Source organism: Pelobates fuscus, chromosome 11 (genome assembly GCF_036172605.1).
Source record: "Pelobates fuscus isolate aPelFus1 chromosome 11, aPelFus1.pri, whole genome shotgun sequence".
NCBI classification, from domain to species: Eukaryota; Metazoa; Chordata; class Amphibia; order Anura; family Pelobatidae; genus Pelobates; species Pelobates fuscus.
The window spans coordinates 118,840,815-118,856,071 of NC_086327.1; the positions used below are offsets into that span (position 1 = coordinate 118,840,815).

At 41.6% G+C, this 15,257-nt stretch overlaps 1 protein-coding gene across 1 annotated transcript in view; it reads left to right on the forward strand.

The window, feature by feature from the left end:
• The window catches only part of TMPRSS5 (transmembrane serine protease 5), a 49,781-nt gene extending 34,912 nt beyond the window's left edge, over positions 1-14,869 (forward strand). Inside the window, exons 7-11 of the mRNA XM_063435764.1 lie at positions 91-272; positions 1,127-1,225; positions 8,689-8,831; positions 14,149-14,301; positions 14,409-14,869. Of these exons, the coding sequence (XP_063291834.1) occupies positions 91-272; positions 1,127-1,225; positions 8,689-8,831; positions 14,149-14,301; positions 14,409-14,417 (586 nt within the window). The 3' untranslated portion in view covers positions 14,418-14,869. The remainder of the gene's footprint in view (positions 1-90; positions 273-1,126; positions 1,226-8,688; positions 8,832-14,148; positions 14,302-14,408) is intronic.
• Positions 14,870-15,257: the final 388 nt, after the last annotated feature.

The following is a 15,257-nucleotide window of genomic DNA, read 5'->3' on the forward strand; positions in this document are numbered from 1 at the left end:
GGAAATAGTTGGAAAAAATTTAAAAATGTTTCTAAGTGTTTCTACATTTTCTTTGTGTTCTACAGCAATTATCAAATTCCCTATTTTAAGCTATAGGTCTCCACAGTTGTCCAGTTGGTCTATATATTCAGGCATGGTCAGCCACAGTTCCATGAGACAGAACACACCAGCTTCCACCGTAGAGAAGATCATCCACCACCAGAAGTATGAGGAACGGAGCCATGATTATGACATTGCAATGATGAAACTGGAAAAACCGTTAAATTATTCAGGTCAGATTTTTTTCAAGGTGAAGAAATAGAAAATGTTAAAATGTCAGGCTTTAAACTGATTAAATGAATTAGTAAATTCAAAATGGCTACCTTTACTGATCTATAAAGGTCGAAGTCACTGCTTAAAAATACATGAATCAATTGGGTATATCTTAGGAAAATGGTATATGGTTGTAGAATTTCTAGATTTCTATATGGACCTGTTTCAGAACCAGAATATGCAAAATATTCCTAAGGGTTCTGTTTTAACCAAGCTGGCTTCCTGAAATTTACTCTAATTTAATTTGAGATTTTGTTCAGCAAGGGGACAATGATGCTCTGATGGAACTTCTGGTACAGCACTAGTAACCCACTTAATTAGTTGTATAGTAAAAACGTTATGATGGGTTATCTGACTGTTCATACAGGGTGTCTATAAATTAATCACTTAATTATTACAAAAAAATCATTAATTATAGAAGCTGTAAAGGAGAAAGCACTGTGTATGCTTGATGTGGCTTTGGTAAACATTTTATAGGGCTATGGTAGCATACTTCATCATCACAAACATATAAATAAATAATTACAATGCTAGTGTAGCTCCTACAAAAGGGCTTATAATGAATCACATAAAGACATTCTGTTGTTTCATTTAGACAGTTCCCAATTATTTACCCTAACTGGGGTGTTGCCATTTAATGTTCATCATCTAGTCCGCCTTTAACTCAATCTAGATACACACCAAACTCACGTTTTAGCTTGTTCAGATACACAAAGGTAAGATGTGCTTCTAATCTATCTAGATTTAGTAGTTGATTGTGACCTTTGACCTCTGACCTTTGATTCATTAACTAAACAATATGTTTTATGCACAGACAGCGTGCGCCCGGTGTGTCTACCTCAGTATGACCAAGAATTTGCAGCCGGTACAGAGTGCTGGGTCTCAGGATGGGGCCACATTCACCCGGACAGCTGTAAGTAGACACCTTATAGAAGTCCCAAATCATTCCATTAGTATGACAGAAGTAATTTCTATATCAATATATATGTATATGCTTACCAAAAACTCAGATGATTTATTCACTAAAACCGAATTGAAGTGAATTAAAAGCCAAAACACAAAGTGTAAAAAAAATTCTAAAACTCCGTTATAGACATAGCTTGGCAAATTTAACTTACATTTTTCAATTTAGTTTTTAGTACAGCACAATAAAGAATTTTACCACATGACAGGAGGCTTCATATTTGCATATCTTTCTTTACTGAAAACTCTAGCAGCATAGAAACATAACAACCAATCAGAAAAAAGTTATGATGCCTATAAAAGGCCCTGTCTATGACATCACTTCCTCTTTCTTTGCTGCTCCAGCCTACAACAGGTCAGAGTATTTTTACCTCTCTGGTATATTTATATGATTTTTACTCTATTCTCATTTTATACTAAATATTTATCCATCTGCTGCACCTGGCTATCTGTACCTGTCTCCCTATACCACCACATTCAGTGTATCTCCTATCATTCACTATGTTATCTGGCTCTCTTATTATCTGTTTCTGGTCGGGCGGTCCGCGGGCGTCACGGCTGTCCTGCCGCGCTCACCGCGCGGACCTGCCCTGCTGACACTCAGGGGACTGTGTGGGGACGGGTGGAGGGTGGCCGGGGCGGTAATTGCCTCTTTTTCGCCACGTTTTTTCTCACTCACGACCGCAAGTGAGTATTCTCTGCCACACGCGGCCGTCTTGGATCTCACGGCTCGCTAGACCCACGACGGCCGCCTTCCCTGCTCGCACGGCGGATCGGGAATCACCTGATCACGCGCCCTGCATCTGTATTAACCCCTTCAAGGGTCCCCTTCTCTAGTCACATTCATTTATTCATACAATTATTTTTTATTCTCATGGATATATCTCTCATGGTGCCTTACACTGGATGATTACATGTTGAGCATGCACACAATCTATGTATTATTGTGAAGCCATACTAGATCACAGTTGTTATACAACACATATGCTGTACCTATAACAGGACCAACTATACCACTGTACCCTACAAAAAGGGCATATTGTGTTACTGTACCCTACAAAGGGCATATTATATTACATTATTGTACCCTACAGAGGGTCATATTATATTACTGTACCTGACGGTACAAATTTATGTGGGTGTCCTCTGGGTATTTTTTTCATGGCACACCACCTGGGGTGACCCCCCAGATATGCATGCAAGGTCACTGGCAGACCATTACCTTTTATGTGGGTGTCCTCTGGTTTACCACGGCACGCCACTCGGGGTGAACCCCGATCATATGCACGGAGGCCTACGCCTCAACTTTACCACTGATTAATACAGGCATATATGGATGTTTAAACACCGCCTGTCAGTTTTACATTAAAGCAACAGTACCATGCTGGATACGATTTGACGGCAGGATCACTAAGGAAACTGAATGTATTCTGGTGTACCCTTCACAGGGATGCATATATGTATATTTTCTGTGCCTAGTGTACATATTGAACGTGGGTGTCCTCTGGGTAATTTTTCATGGCACACCACCTGGAGTGAACCCAGCCGAATAGACGTGGGTCCTGCGACTGCAGACCTTATGGAGACAGGCCCCACGCGCCTCTATAATAGCCTGTATAATTAAAAACCGTGCATACAGCTCTGGCGTACATTTGTGGTGAACCCGGCTAACCAGACCAACACCACTACCAGTCAGTCGCGCCTGCACCGCGACTCTCAGTAGCCAGATTAATCTAATGGAGGTGACCCCTCTACACTTGGCACGAGTATTTATACTCTCAGACAAATACAGCAGGCAATTCAGACTGTTTTACCTGGGTGATCCCCAATTCTACCAGGAGTCTGGCACCCCCTACGTGCTGACCCTCAGGCACTACTCCCACTGACTACCACTATCTCCCAATAGGTCGGGAATGAGTCATGATGGACACTCTCACCCTTTCCAAGATTTCTAGGCAATGATAAACGCTGCAGTAGCGGCCTCAGTGGAGAAGGTTCTGTTATGAGCTCTGCCCCACACCGCTTAATGGAGACCTCAGGCCCACAAACCTTCGAGTCGAACGGCAAGGGAAGGGCTCCAGCCCCCCTGCCACTAAGGTCAAGGGCAAGGCGTCCATCAAACAGACCAATTAGGTGGAGCATCGGGTATCCAAACCCCGTCCGCCACAATCTTCCGACTAAGAAGACTATTGCCCACCACGTACTTTGGACATGGTGGATGAGCGACACGAAGACAGCTCGCCGTCTGAGGAAGTGGAATGACAAGACCTACCCCACACTTCCTCTAAGTACGTTAGGGTAACCTTACTCTGTGACGGCGGCTGAGGAAGAGATAGCAGTAGCGGCACTAAACCAGAGTAACCAAAGACGGAGCGTTCCTGGACGGACACTATGGGCTGCGCAATCCTCTGGGGATGGAAGTAAATGCACGCCTCAAGACCGAATACCCCAGACCACTGCTACCAGACAAGTGGCAGTTGCGCCCGGGCTCAACAACACTGTGGTAGTCTTCATTGCACGCTCGGGACGAAACCCCGCGATGGTGGGGAGAAAGGCCTGAGGTCGACACACTATAAAGTACTTGATTTACCAGGCCTAATTGCAAAGATGCTCTATTTTGTGGATCTGGTGCTCAACCAGGGTACACAACTCAACCCTAACACCATAAGAGAATGGCTCACTGCTCGATATGCCTCCTGGACAACGCCAATGACGCACTATGCGCTGAAAGACGCAAATCTGTACTGGTCCGCATCGACAACACTATTGGACTTAGGAACGACATGATTTCGGCCCAGAAGCACAAGGCCTACTATTTGACGTAGTGTTCATTGCAGAACGCAAGAAACACGTGAATTTATTCACCACACTAAATTAAACCCAAACCTTGCTAAAACAAGTCTTCCACACCCACATGGGGAAAGGTTGTTTTGGGAGGACTGGTCGGTAACGGAACCGAACCACCAGCCGCTTCTGGGCGACAGGTCCCAGATCGTATTCACAATCCTCATTTTTCTCCCATCTACTACACAACGGACCCCATCCGCTTCATCTACTAGTGAGTCAACCTACATAACTAACTGTTTCCAATTTTATGGCAACCTGTCTCTGTTTTACAGAATGGGGAGGCGATTACCAAAGCCATCTGGGTCCTTCAGACAGTACAAGGCTATGTCATGGAGTTTTATCACAGCCGTTCAGGTCACCCCTTCACCTCCATTACGCATGCTGACGGAACAGGAACACCTCGTGGACAAGGAAATCTGCACCATCTTCAAGAAGGGCGCAATTCAACATGCTCCAGAGGGGAAGGCCTCCTCAGCAGAATTTTTCCTGGTCAAGAAGAAGCCAGGAGACTACATCAATGGAACTCCTACTTGGTATACAACCGCTTCGAGATGGAGGACATTCATCTTCTACGAGACCTCCTAAGCGATAACGACTGGTTTGCAAGACTTGCTGCTCCTTTACGAATCCAGGCTACGGTTGCAGACAAATTTGTCGTTCACTTTCTGGACTCCATGTGTTTTTTGTAAGTACACAGACAAAGATCGCTTCTCCGTCTGAGTCGGGCCGGTTCCTCGTTTTCGACATCGGCTTGGAGAACTATGTTCCGCGCCGGTCTACGGCACAGATCGCCTCTATAAGGATAGCTGTCAGACACGCTTTAAGGTTGGATGCGATTCCTCTCAGGATACTCGCCGGATTATGGAATTCCTCTCCTCCTCTCCTCCTCCATACGATATTAAGCGATATAAGCGATATTCCCTGGCCCACTACACTACAGGGCCATGCAATGACTTGTGGCAAGATACGTCCGCACCGGTCACTCATACGACCACTGGATCCCACTGTCAGCAGAAGTGAGGACGGTATTTCACTGGTGATTACTTCACATACAAACTTGGGTTGGCAAATCGATCTTTGAACTCTTCCTCCGGATGCGAAACAGTGGATGAACCCCTACAAGCATGAAACAGCCGTTCTCCACAATAGCAAAGGTGCTTCGATACACATGCACCCACAAGATATCGCTCCTGCTCATGACACCCCTCAGGCAGGGCCAACCGTGGTTTCCCGGATCACCTGGGGATGTCTCACGAAGACCCTCTACTACTCCCTACCTTCCCTCTACTTCCGACGGGACCTCGAGGGGAAGCCCACTCCCTTGTCATGGAAGGACAACTGGCATTAGTGGCCTGGACGATTTCAGGGGCTCCTTGTCAATCCACGACCCATTGCATCAACTAGACCTCCTATGGGACTCGTAGGCTCCAGGCCGCCATATCGACGGCGCACGTTCCGGTACAGGGCAGACCAGTAGGTCAAAATACACTGGTTTGCCGACTACTACGGGGTGCCGAATTATCGAGACCACGGCACAATCCTTGTTTGTCACTGAAACAAATTTTCAGCCAAACTAGCCCTCTTATTATGCCTTGCCTCATTTAGACGGTTGGCGGACATTAGGGCTTGTGATACGGATGGTTTCTCTCACACCAGACGGGGTTACCTTTACCATGTCGAGACGAACTAAGCCCGATTCGTCTTCTGTGTCATACCCATACTTGGTGTCAGACACCACACTATGCGTGGTCAGAACGCTAATGGGGTATACCGATACCACTACCCCCCCTTTGTACTCATTCAACGGGTCACCTCCTGACTTCTTACGTGAACACTCATGGACCGGCGCCTACCGCAACACTGGCCAGATGGGTCTGCTGTCTATTGTCTTTAGCGGGCGTCGAACCTTGTTTCGGAGCCCACTCGGTCAGGGGAGCGACGGCCTCACAGGCCTTTTCGGCCGACGCTTCCCTAGCCGACATTATACGCTGCGCGGACTGAACGCGGGAGTGTACGTTTAGAACGTTCTATTTCGGCACACATCTCATGCTTTCTTCACATTGGTCAATTCAAAGCTTTAAAAATGCAAATATGAAGCCTCCTGTCATGTGGTAAAATTGAAGATTATATTAGCTTTAGTGTACTAATAATCTTAATTTTAGTAATGACAGGAGGCGAATATTTCCCACCCTATAGGATCCCTCCCATGTTTCTCGTGTTGAACAGAATATGTCCTTTATGTTCAGGAAGGTAAGTACATTATGGTTTGTATGTTTGCTACTTAGACCTGTATCTTGAGGGTCTTGTATATGTTGAATATTAGACACGAACCTTGAATTATGTTGTGTTGATAGATTCTTAAATATCATTGCTTTAGAATTAATATATATTAATATGTTTCACGTTCTAATGTTCGTCGGTATATCAGATGCTTAATGCTTATTGTATGCGGACAAGTTATCACGCCAGAGACCTTTCACCTTTTTTCTTTTTCTTGCAGCGTGAACGTCTTCTCATCGAGACAAAGATTCACCTTCCACACTTCTGCATCGCGGAACTACTGGAGTTGGATATTCTAATATGTTGTTGAACTGTTGACGTAATATGATCATGCTTCTTGTTATTATTTATTGTTTTGCTTCAAAGAAAGAGGAAGTGATGTCATAGACAGGGCCTTTTATGGGCATCATAACTTTTTTCTGATTGTTGTTATGTTTCTATGCTGCTGGAGTTTTCAGTAAAGAAAGATTTGCAAATATTCGCCTCCTGTCATTACTAAAATTAAGATTTACACTAAAGCTAATATAATCTTCAATTTACTGAATAACGTAGAAAGTATTTGCTGTAATAAACAGCTTTGTACAGCCTTTCTGACACATTTTCCTCCCAAATTATCTAGTAGTTTCAGTCAGCAATTAGGGATGGATCCGTCATTCAGCCATTAATTATGGGCCATCAATCACGGTCCAGTGTTGATAGATGAACAACTCTGCTGATTCATTATTGCAGGACTGCAAAAAATGTTTTATATGCTTCTACCACTTTAATAGTCATGGTATATAAGCAACAATACAGTTCATTAACTTATATAGTGGAATAAAACACACAAGAGGTAAAAATACTGCCATAACAAATGGGAGACAATGTCTTCAGAACCTTCAAAAAAAGATGTCTTCTAGAACAGCTATTCTCAAGGTGCACAGAAAAATGCATGTTGGCATGCTGTAGTTGTGTTAGGATAGTATCGCCTGACATGCAAACATATGTCATGACAAATTAGGAACTAAATAGATAAAGAGAAACAGGGATGATTATTATCGGACTATAGAGTTTTCTCCAAGCAACATAACTACTACTGTGCCATTGTGCTCTGCTAGGGTAATTAGTAAAATTGATGTTGATGTGACAACTTATCTGGGATTTTCTGGGTGCCAGTTTCCATCATTTGTGTCCCAGAAGCTCCTGCACAGCAAGGCTTGGTTCAGTGGAGCTAATGGGAGGATTCGACCAGCACCCAGAGAATCCCAAGTTAGCTCTCAAACACTTTTAGACAGTTTGATTGCTTACCCTAGGAGAGTACATAGCACTCCTGGCACCATAGCCACTGCTGAGTGTGGTGGTTATGGTGTCTGGAGTGTAACTCTAATGCAATACATTCAGATAGTTTAAAAGATAGGGTGAACAAAGGCAATAAGGAGGTAGATTATCATAGGGTTTCGACAATAAAAGTAACAAAATAATTGACAAAGTCAGGACATCAGTTTTCAGAATAGTCAGGAAATACCATGAATACAAAAATAATTATTCATTTAAAGTCTCCATAAAAGATCATTGTTAATATTTTATAAGTAAAGTTCTGTTGAGATGTTGCGTGTCCAAAATTAGGTGATTTGGGCAGCATAGTATGTAAGATGAAAGAGTTGGATTTGCCAGTGACCGGGTGACATTGTGTTCTTGTGAAGCTCCAAGTGTGCTCAGTGTTTTGTTTGCACTGTGTGTTTCGGGCATTTACTTTGATGTCCTCAAAAAGCAACATACAAGAGGAATGACTGAGGACAGAAAAGCCAAATTAGGACTGTTCTGTGTGAAAAGGTACACTTGAGAGGTACTATTCACTAATAAAGGGGCACCACAAGTGTTTATGCCCCTTGCTTGGGTTATGGCTCAATGAGCTCCCTGTTCTATCTATCTGTCTGTCTATCTATCTATCTGTAGGTCTATAGTGAAATAGAAATGTGACACATTCCATATATAAATCTAGAATGTTTCAATTTAAAATGTGTTTGGGTATGATTAAAAAAAATCTGATTCACTGTGTTGTATTGGTCCTGTTCAACAAACAATTTGATTGTCCTTTGAGGGATATTTCTATGTACCTTGATTGCTTTTCTGATGTTTACAAATGTCCTTGATTTGTTTCTATGCAAGTCAAAAATGAATATTGAAAAAAAAATTCTGATTGTTTTCTAAAGTTCTATATTTCCTTGTTTTCTAAAGTGCCAAAAGAAAAAGAAGAAAAAATATGTTTTAGTGCAATATATTACTTGTCTTTTTTATTCTGCGTAGCTCACATGCCTCGGAGTCTGAAAGAAGCAATGGTTCCCATTATTAGCACAAAGAAATGCAACAGCTCTTGCATCTACAATGGTGATATTACTCCAAGAATGCTTTGCGCAGGATACTTGGATGGCAAAGTTGACGCCTGCCAGGTGAGCAATTGAGCTATGTATTGTTAAACACAAAATGTTCTGATTACCTAAATGCCAAATTTCACTAAACTCCAATAAAAAAATTTGCAGCAAATTACAATTTTGAATTGAAAAATTCAGGCTTAAATTGTCAAGCTGTGACCACAGCTTAGTTGGATAATGCTTCCCGATGAGATACTTTAGCCTTCATTCCACAATTCAGATTTAATTTTTTTACAATTCAGCATTAAGATAATAAGCCTGTAGGCAGAGGCGTAACTAGAAACTGTGGGGAAAATTGCCCTGGGGCTCCCCCCATATGTCTACCCACCACCCAATAGGTCCCCCCACACACACACATATGCAGACAAACAGATACACATGCACCAACACACATAGACACACACACACACACACACATACAGGCACACATACATGTAGACACACACATACATACACACGGACACACAAACACATACATACAGACACACATACACACACATACAAACACACACACATACACACAGACCTATACATACAGACACACATACATACACACAGACATGTAGACACACACACACACATACAAACACACAGACCCATACATACAAACATACAAACACACACACATACATACATACAGATATGCATAAATACATACAGACACACACAGAGATACATACATACAGACACACATACACAGAGACACATACACACAGATACACATGCAGACACCCACACAGACACATACATACATAGAGAAACATACAAACAGACACACACACACATGCATACAGGTCCATATACACAGACACACATACATACAGACACATGCACACAGACACACATGCATACAGACAGAGACACATACATACAGACAGGCATACACACACATACATACATACAGACACATACACACAGACACACACATACATACAGACAGACAGAGACACATACAGAGACACATACATACAGACAGACACATACATACAGATACACACACAGACAGACACACATACACTAACACACACACATGCAAAATGTTTAAGTCACTCTCCTGTTTCCTACTTTTTAGGTGCAGGAGGGTGACTTCTCTGGGGTCCACTGACACAGGCTGATGGGAGTCAGAGTTCCCACTCCTTCCTCCTCCCGTGCAGCTCCCAGTGGTTGCTGGGAGGAAGTGACCAGGGCAGTAAATTCCTCCCAGCGTCTGACATCATCAGAGAGGGTCAGGTCACGCTGTTAAAGCGCAGAACTTACCGGGGCCACCCGATGGGCCCCTTCATTGCGGCCCGGTGGTAAAACCGCGTGGGCCGGGGCCACAACACATGGCGGCGGGCACACGGTCGTAGGGTTTCGCAAGGCATAGGGCCCCCTGGAGTGATGGGCCTGGTCGCAGCTGCGACCGCGGTAGTTCCATCACCGCCTGTAGGTCAATAATTATATTCAAAAATATTTTTCTGAAATATCGAGTCAATAACTATGTAATAAAAAATAGAGTGGCTGCAATTTAGCTTGTCTTTATTCTGTTCTTGTTTGAAGTTTTGAGGATGCGAATTCGCTGGCTAAAGAATGATTTTTTGGGGAATAGAACTTTGCTTTCCAAGGTTTTTCAGAGCTTCCTGTACCCCGGTTGGGTACCTCTGCCAAGGATCAGTTTCTATCTGGAGCCGGGGAAACTGCAGTGCTTTAAGCCAAATAGCCCTGATCTGAACATCCAAGTTGTCAAAAAAGCGCTCAGATCCATGCAGTGTAGTGGATTTGCCACTGGAGCAAAGTTCTGACTGGCTGCACACGTGGTCCATGCCTAAAATAGTTCCAGAGCGATTAGTGCTTTGGCCGGTCAACTTTCAGGGGATCCTGCAGGCGAAATACGGGGTGCTCCTCCTGACTCTCAGAGAGAGATTGTCCCTCACAGTCTCTGGCACCTTCCCTCCAAAAAGCGCTGTCCTGGCATGTCGGCGAGGGGGTCATAGCACCAGACCAAGATGACCGGGAACCGCGAAGTCACCTAGCCGAAAAGGTCCCATAACGGTCGTGGCTAAGTATCGCTGAGGACCATTCGCAAGTTAATTTGTACAAACGACCACCACGGAGCAAGCGTTAGAGTGAATTGAACAATGAACGCTTCAAGTTGTTTCCCTTGATTCAACTGAAAATGCAAGTTATATTGACTTCTACAGTCTCAAAATTATTCAACCCCCTGAATAGAATTCCTCACAGCTTAAATATGCAAAACAGATGTTGACTGAAGCACACCTGATCAAGGACTGCATTAGTTGCACCAGGTGTGCTTGAGCTGGAACACTTGACATACCTGAACTGGCTGGTTTGTTGGATGTTGCGTTTGCATGTTGTAAATACAGTAATATTACTGTAGAAATGTATACAGTCTGTGCCCACACAGCTCCACTGAATGCACGTTCAAAATACAACCTTATAGTTAATACATTAAATTACTATTTTGTTGTGCAGCACAATGGAGCTGGGGGTGAAAGGTCGTTCTGTATCACAGAACCACTCATTTCTACTACAGACACAGATATAGACACCATCCGCTTCCTTACTAGTTCTCAATTTCCTGAATTATAAAATGTTTTTTTGTTATTTAATATCATGTTAGAGGATTCGATAAGCTGTGCTCTATTGATTTCTATTGAAACAGCTTGTCTTATGGCAGCAAAAATAAGAATATCATCCTGTTTTCAGTACATGACACATTTCAAGAGCATTTAAAAAAATAAATAAATTTGTTTTTATGAAAGTTAGGCCTTTTGTAGAGATTATTGCAACATTATACAAAGATGTATTTTGATGCAACTGTTGCCATGACTTTTGTATATACTTTGGTACAAATCTTGCACTTTGTCGAACAATGACGGAAGTTGTTCCCCCCAGTCTCCTAAGTGAAGCAAAGACAGCAAAAGAGGACAGTTTAGAGATAAAAAAAAACTCACTGCATTTTTTTCATTGGACTATATCTAAAAAAAACTTGCAAAAGCTGCTCGCCTCCCCCACTATGCACAAACTTTCTGTGACTGTCCAATAACAGACTTCCCAATTGCAGCTCAATGAGAAGTGTTTTTAAGGCAGGTGCATTGCTGCCTCCTGAAGCTCCACTGAGTTAATCAAACCAGGAAGTAATAGGGCCTGTTGTCTGATTGACAGAAAGGGGGCGTAACCAGCTTAATTTAGAAAAGTGCCAATATCTATTGACATCTGCACTTTTTGTTAAATGAAAAAACGAGGACACACTCTTCACGCATAAAGCACTTCAGCTTGCTGAAATGCTTAAGTGATCTGCAATGTCCCTTTGAGATAAATACGTTGCAATCTGTCTTACAACTTCCCAATGTGTAATATATATCATGTTATTTTATTTCTATGGATTTTTTTTTTATTTAAGTCAATATCATTACTTGTCTCATTCTAATTACAGTTCCCCAGGAGTTGCTAATTAACTTTCATTGGTGATTTAATCAGCTCCTAAACACCAATTTCTGTATATTCAACGTAACCTTTGCTACTATTAAGTACCGGACATCCTTGACATATATTTATCGAGCTCCCTTGAGTTCCTTCAGTCTCTGTGCTCAATAAACAACTTCCAGCAAAACTATGTAATGGCCACTGAATTCACAAGGAGTAAAGCATTTCACTGTTTGCTGAAGGCAAACACACGAGTGAGTAAAAATATCGGCAAAAGAACCTTAGCAGAGTTAACTCTTTCAGAATATAAAATAAAAGATGCACAGAATAAACAGTGTAGGTATAAAAGCTTCCAAATCACATAATCTTAAAAAAATGCACTGTCTTATAAAAAATAAAGTCAATTGGACAAATATTAAAAGGTTGACTACTGAGATTTGTGTCAATGAACTTTAAAATCATAGACTACAGCAACTCTACTCTAATCACCGGATCAATAAACAAATTAAAAAAATCTAACCAGTTATGAAAAGTTATTTTAAAGGGACACTATAGTCACCTGAACAACTTTAGCTTAATGAAGCAGTTTTGGTGTATAGAACATGCCCCTGCAGCCTCACTGCTCAATCCTCTGCCATTTAGGAGTTAAATCCTTTGTTTATGAACCCTAGTCACACCTCCCTGCATGTGACTTGCACAGCCTTCCATAAACACTTCCTGTAAAGAGAGCTCTATTTAGGCTTTCCTTATTGCAAGTTCTGTTTAATTAAGATTTTCTTATCCCCTGCTATGTTAATAGCTTGCTAGACCCTGCAAGAGCCTCCTGTATGTGATTAAAGTTCAATTTAGAGATTGAGATACAATTATTTAAGGTAAATTACATCTGTTTGAAAGTGAAACCAGTTTTTTTTTTTCATGCAGGCTCTGTCAATCACAGCCAGGGGAGGTGTGGCTAGGGCTGCATAAACAGAAACAAAGTGATTTAACTCCTAAATGACAGTGAATTGAGCAGTGAAATTGCAGGGGAATGATCTATACACTAAAACTGCTTTATTTAGCTAAAGTAATTTAGGTGACTATAGTGTTCCTTTAAATATTGTTGTTTACAAAATGCATCCCTATGGATTTTAGTATGTACACTATATGTATGTTTTATTTATACAGGGGTTTAAAGTTGTTTTATTTTTCCTTTCATAAAATATTTAGATATTATTTATCTCACAGTTGATATGCCTATTTTAACATCACTATCTTTGAAAGATAGCTGGCTAATTCATGCTAACTTTACAAATAATGTTCCACCTAAAATGGAAAAAACTTTTAATTTTATAAGGACATGAGAAATGTTTTAATTTTATTTGAAATGCTCCCCATTCAGAGACACTGCCATCGGATTGTCTCATTCTAGGGTTCAGCTAAACTAGCACTTGTTAAAAACGACCAACTCCCAAAATAATCCACTTCACCTATTCCACTTATATCAAAATATCAAAATAATGTATCACTTCAATTGTTTTATGCTTCACCACGCCTAATATGATGGTGTGACGATTGTGATGCAAATACAAGTTAATCACCTCAACGCTAAGAAGTGTCAATCAAAGCTAAATACATTACAGAGCCTGGTTACATGATAATCTATTACAAATATTGTATTCAGTAGAATGACAGAAACAAAAGTTTAGCATCATCGTTGCTTCTAATCTTGTGTCTAGCTCCAGCAGCTCCGGTACATATCCCTAAATGTAAGATGATTTAGTTATTGCGAATGAGCATAAATAGATAACTGTATTTCATTTGCCAATTGTGGTTTCTAGTCTTTGTATGTACACTGTGCAGTGATAAAAAAACAAGTTGAATAGATCTTTTCCTCAGTTCTTTGACCTTCCCTAACCTTTTATCCTTGCAGGGAGACAGTGGTGGGCCCTTAGTATGTCAGACAGACTACACATGGCGCTTGGTTGGAGTAGTGAGTTGGGGAATGGGTTGTGCTGAGCCCAATCGTCCTGGTGTATACACCAAGATAGTATCCTTCTTGGATTGGATCCATAACATCATCGAGGTAAACAGGTTAATACTTCTACGGTCTCTTCTCTAATTGTCTTCTGCCGTCAAGTATTTTCTTTGATCTGCAAGACAACATTAATGGCAATAAATTATCTATTACAGGATGATTAAAGGAAGTGCTCCAGGGACTACAGAAACTCCAGAAACGGGCGCACCTATAACACCGAATTAGGGTCAAGCGTGTAGGTTAGAATATCTTTCAAGTGGTTCAAACATACTGAATGTTGCAGCAGAGATATCCACAAAAGCTTGGCTTGAAAAAGTTTGTATACCAAACCTGATTTGTACACATTACTTACCTGCAGCAGGTAGGAGGCAAAACTGTGACTTGCCAACTGTTGTTGATGCCAAGCTAATAAGAGGTGGCCTGTGGTAACAGGGTTTATAGGGAACAAAATATAGAAGACTCACTGGCATATCATGAGCCTTGCCAAGAATATGAGTAGTACAGTCAAGCTAATGCCATTGTACTATGCTATAATCAAACTCTAAATCCCACTTTAATATTATCTGTCTATATATCTATATCTATGACTTAATGACAGATTTCTTAGCAAAAATCACTGCCCTAAACACAGATGTTTAACCCCTTAAGGACACATGACATGTGTGACATGTCATGATTCCCTTTTATTCCAGAAGTTTGGTCCTTAACCCCTTAAGGACCAAACTTCTGGAATAAAAGGTAATCATGACATGTCACACATGTCATGTGTCCTTAAGGGGTTAAGGACACATGACGAAAATATTCCGTCATGATTCCCTTTTATTCCAGAAGTTGTGTCCTTAAGGGGTTAAGGGGTTAAACAAAGTATGAGGTATACTCCCAACGAATGACCTTATCTGATATATAGATATAACACATGAGCAAGGTACTCAAAGTCTCCATACAAAAATCTTAGCCTAGTGCTAAACTCCGATCAGAAAAATTAAGAAACGAAAGAGAGCCCT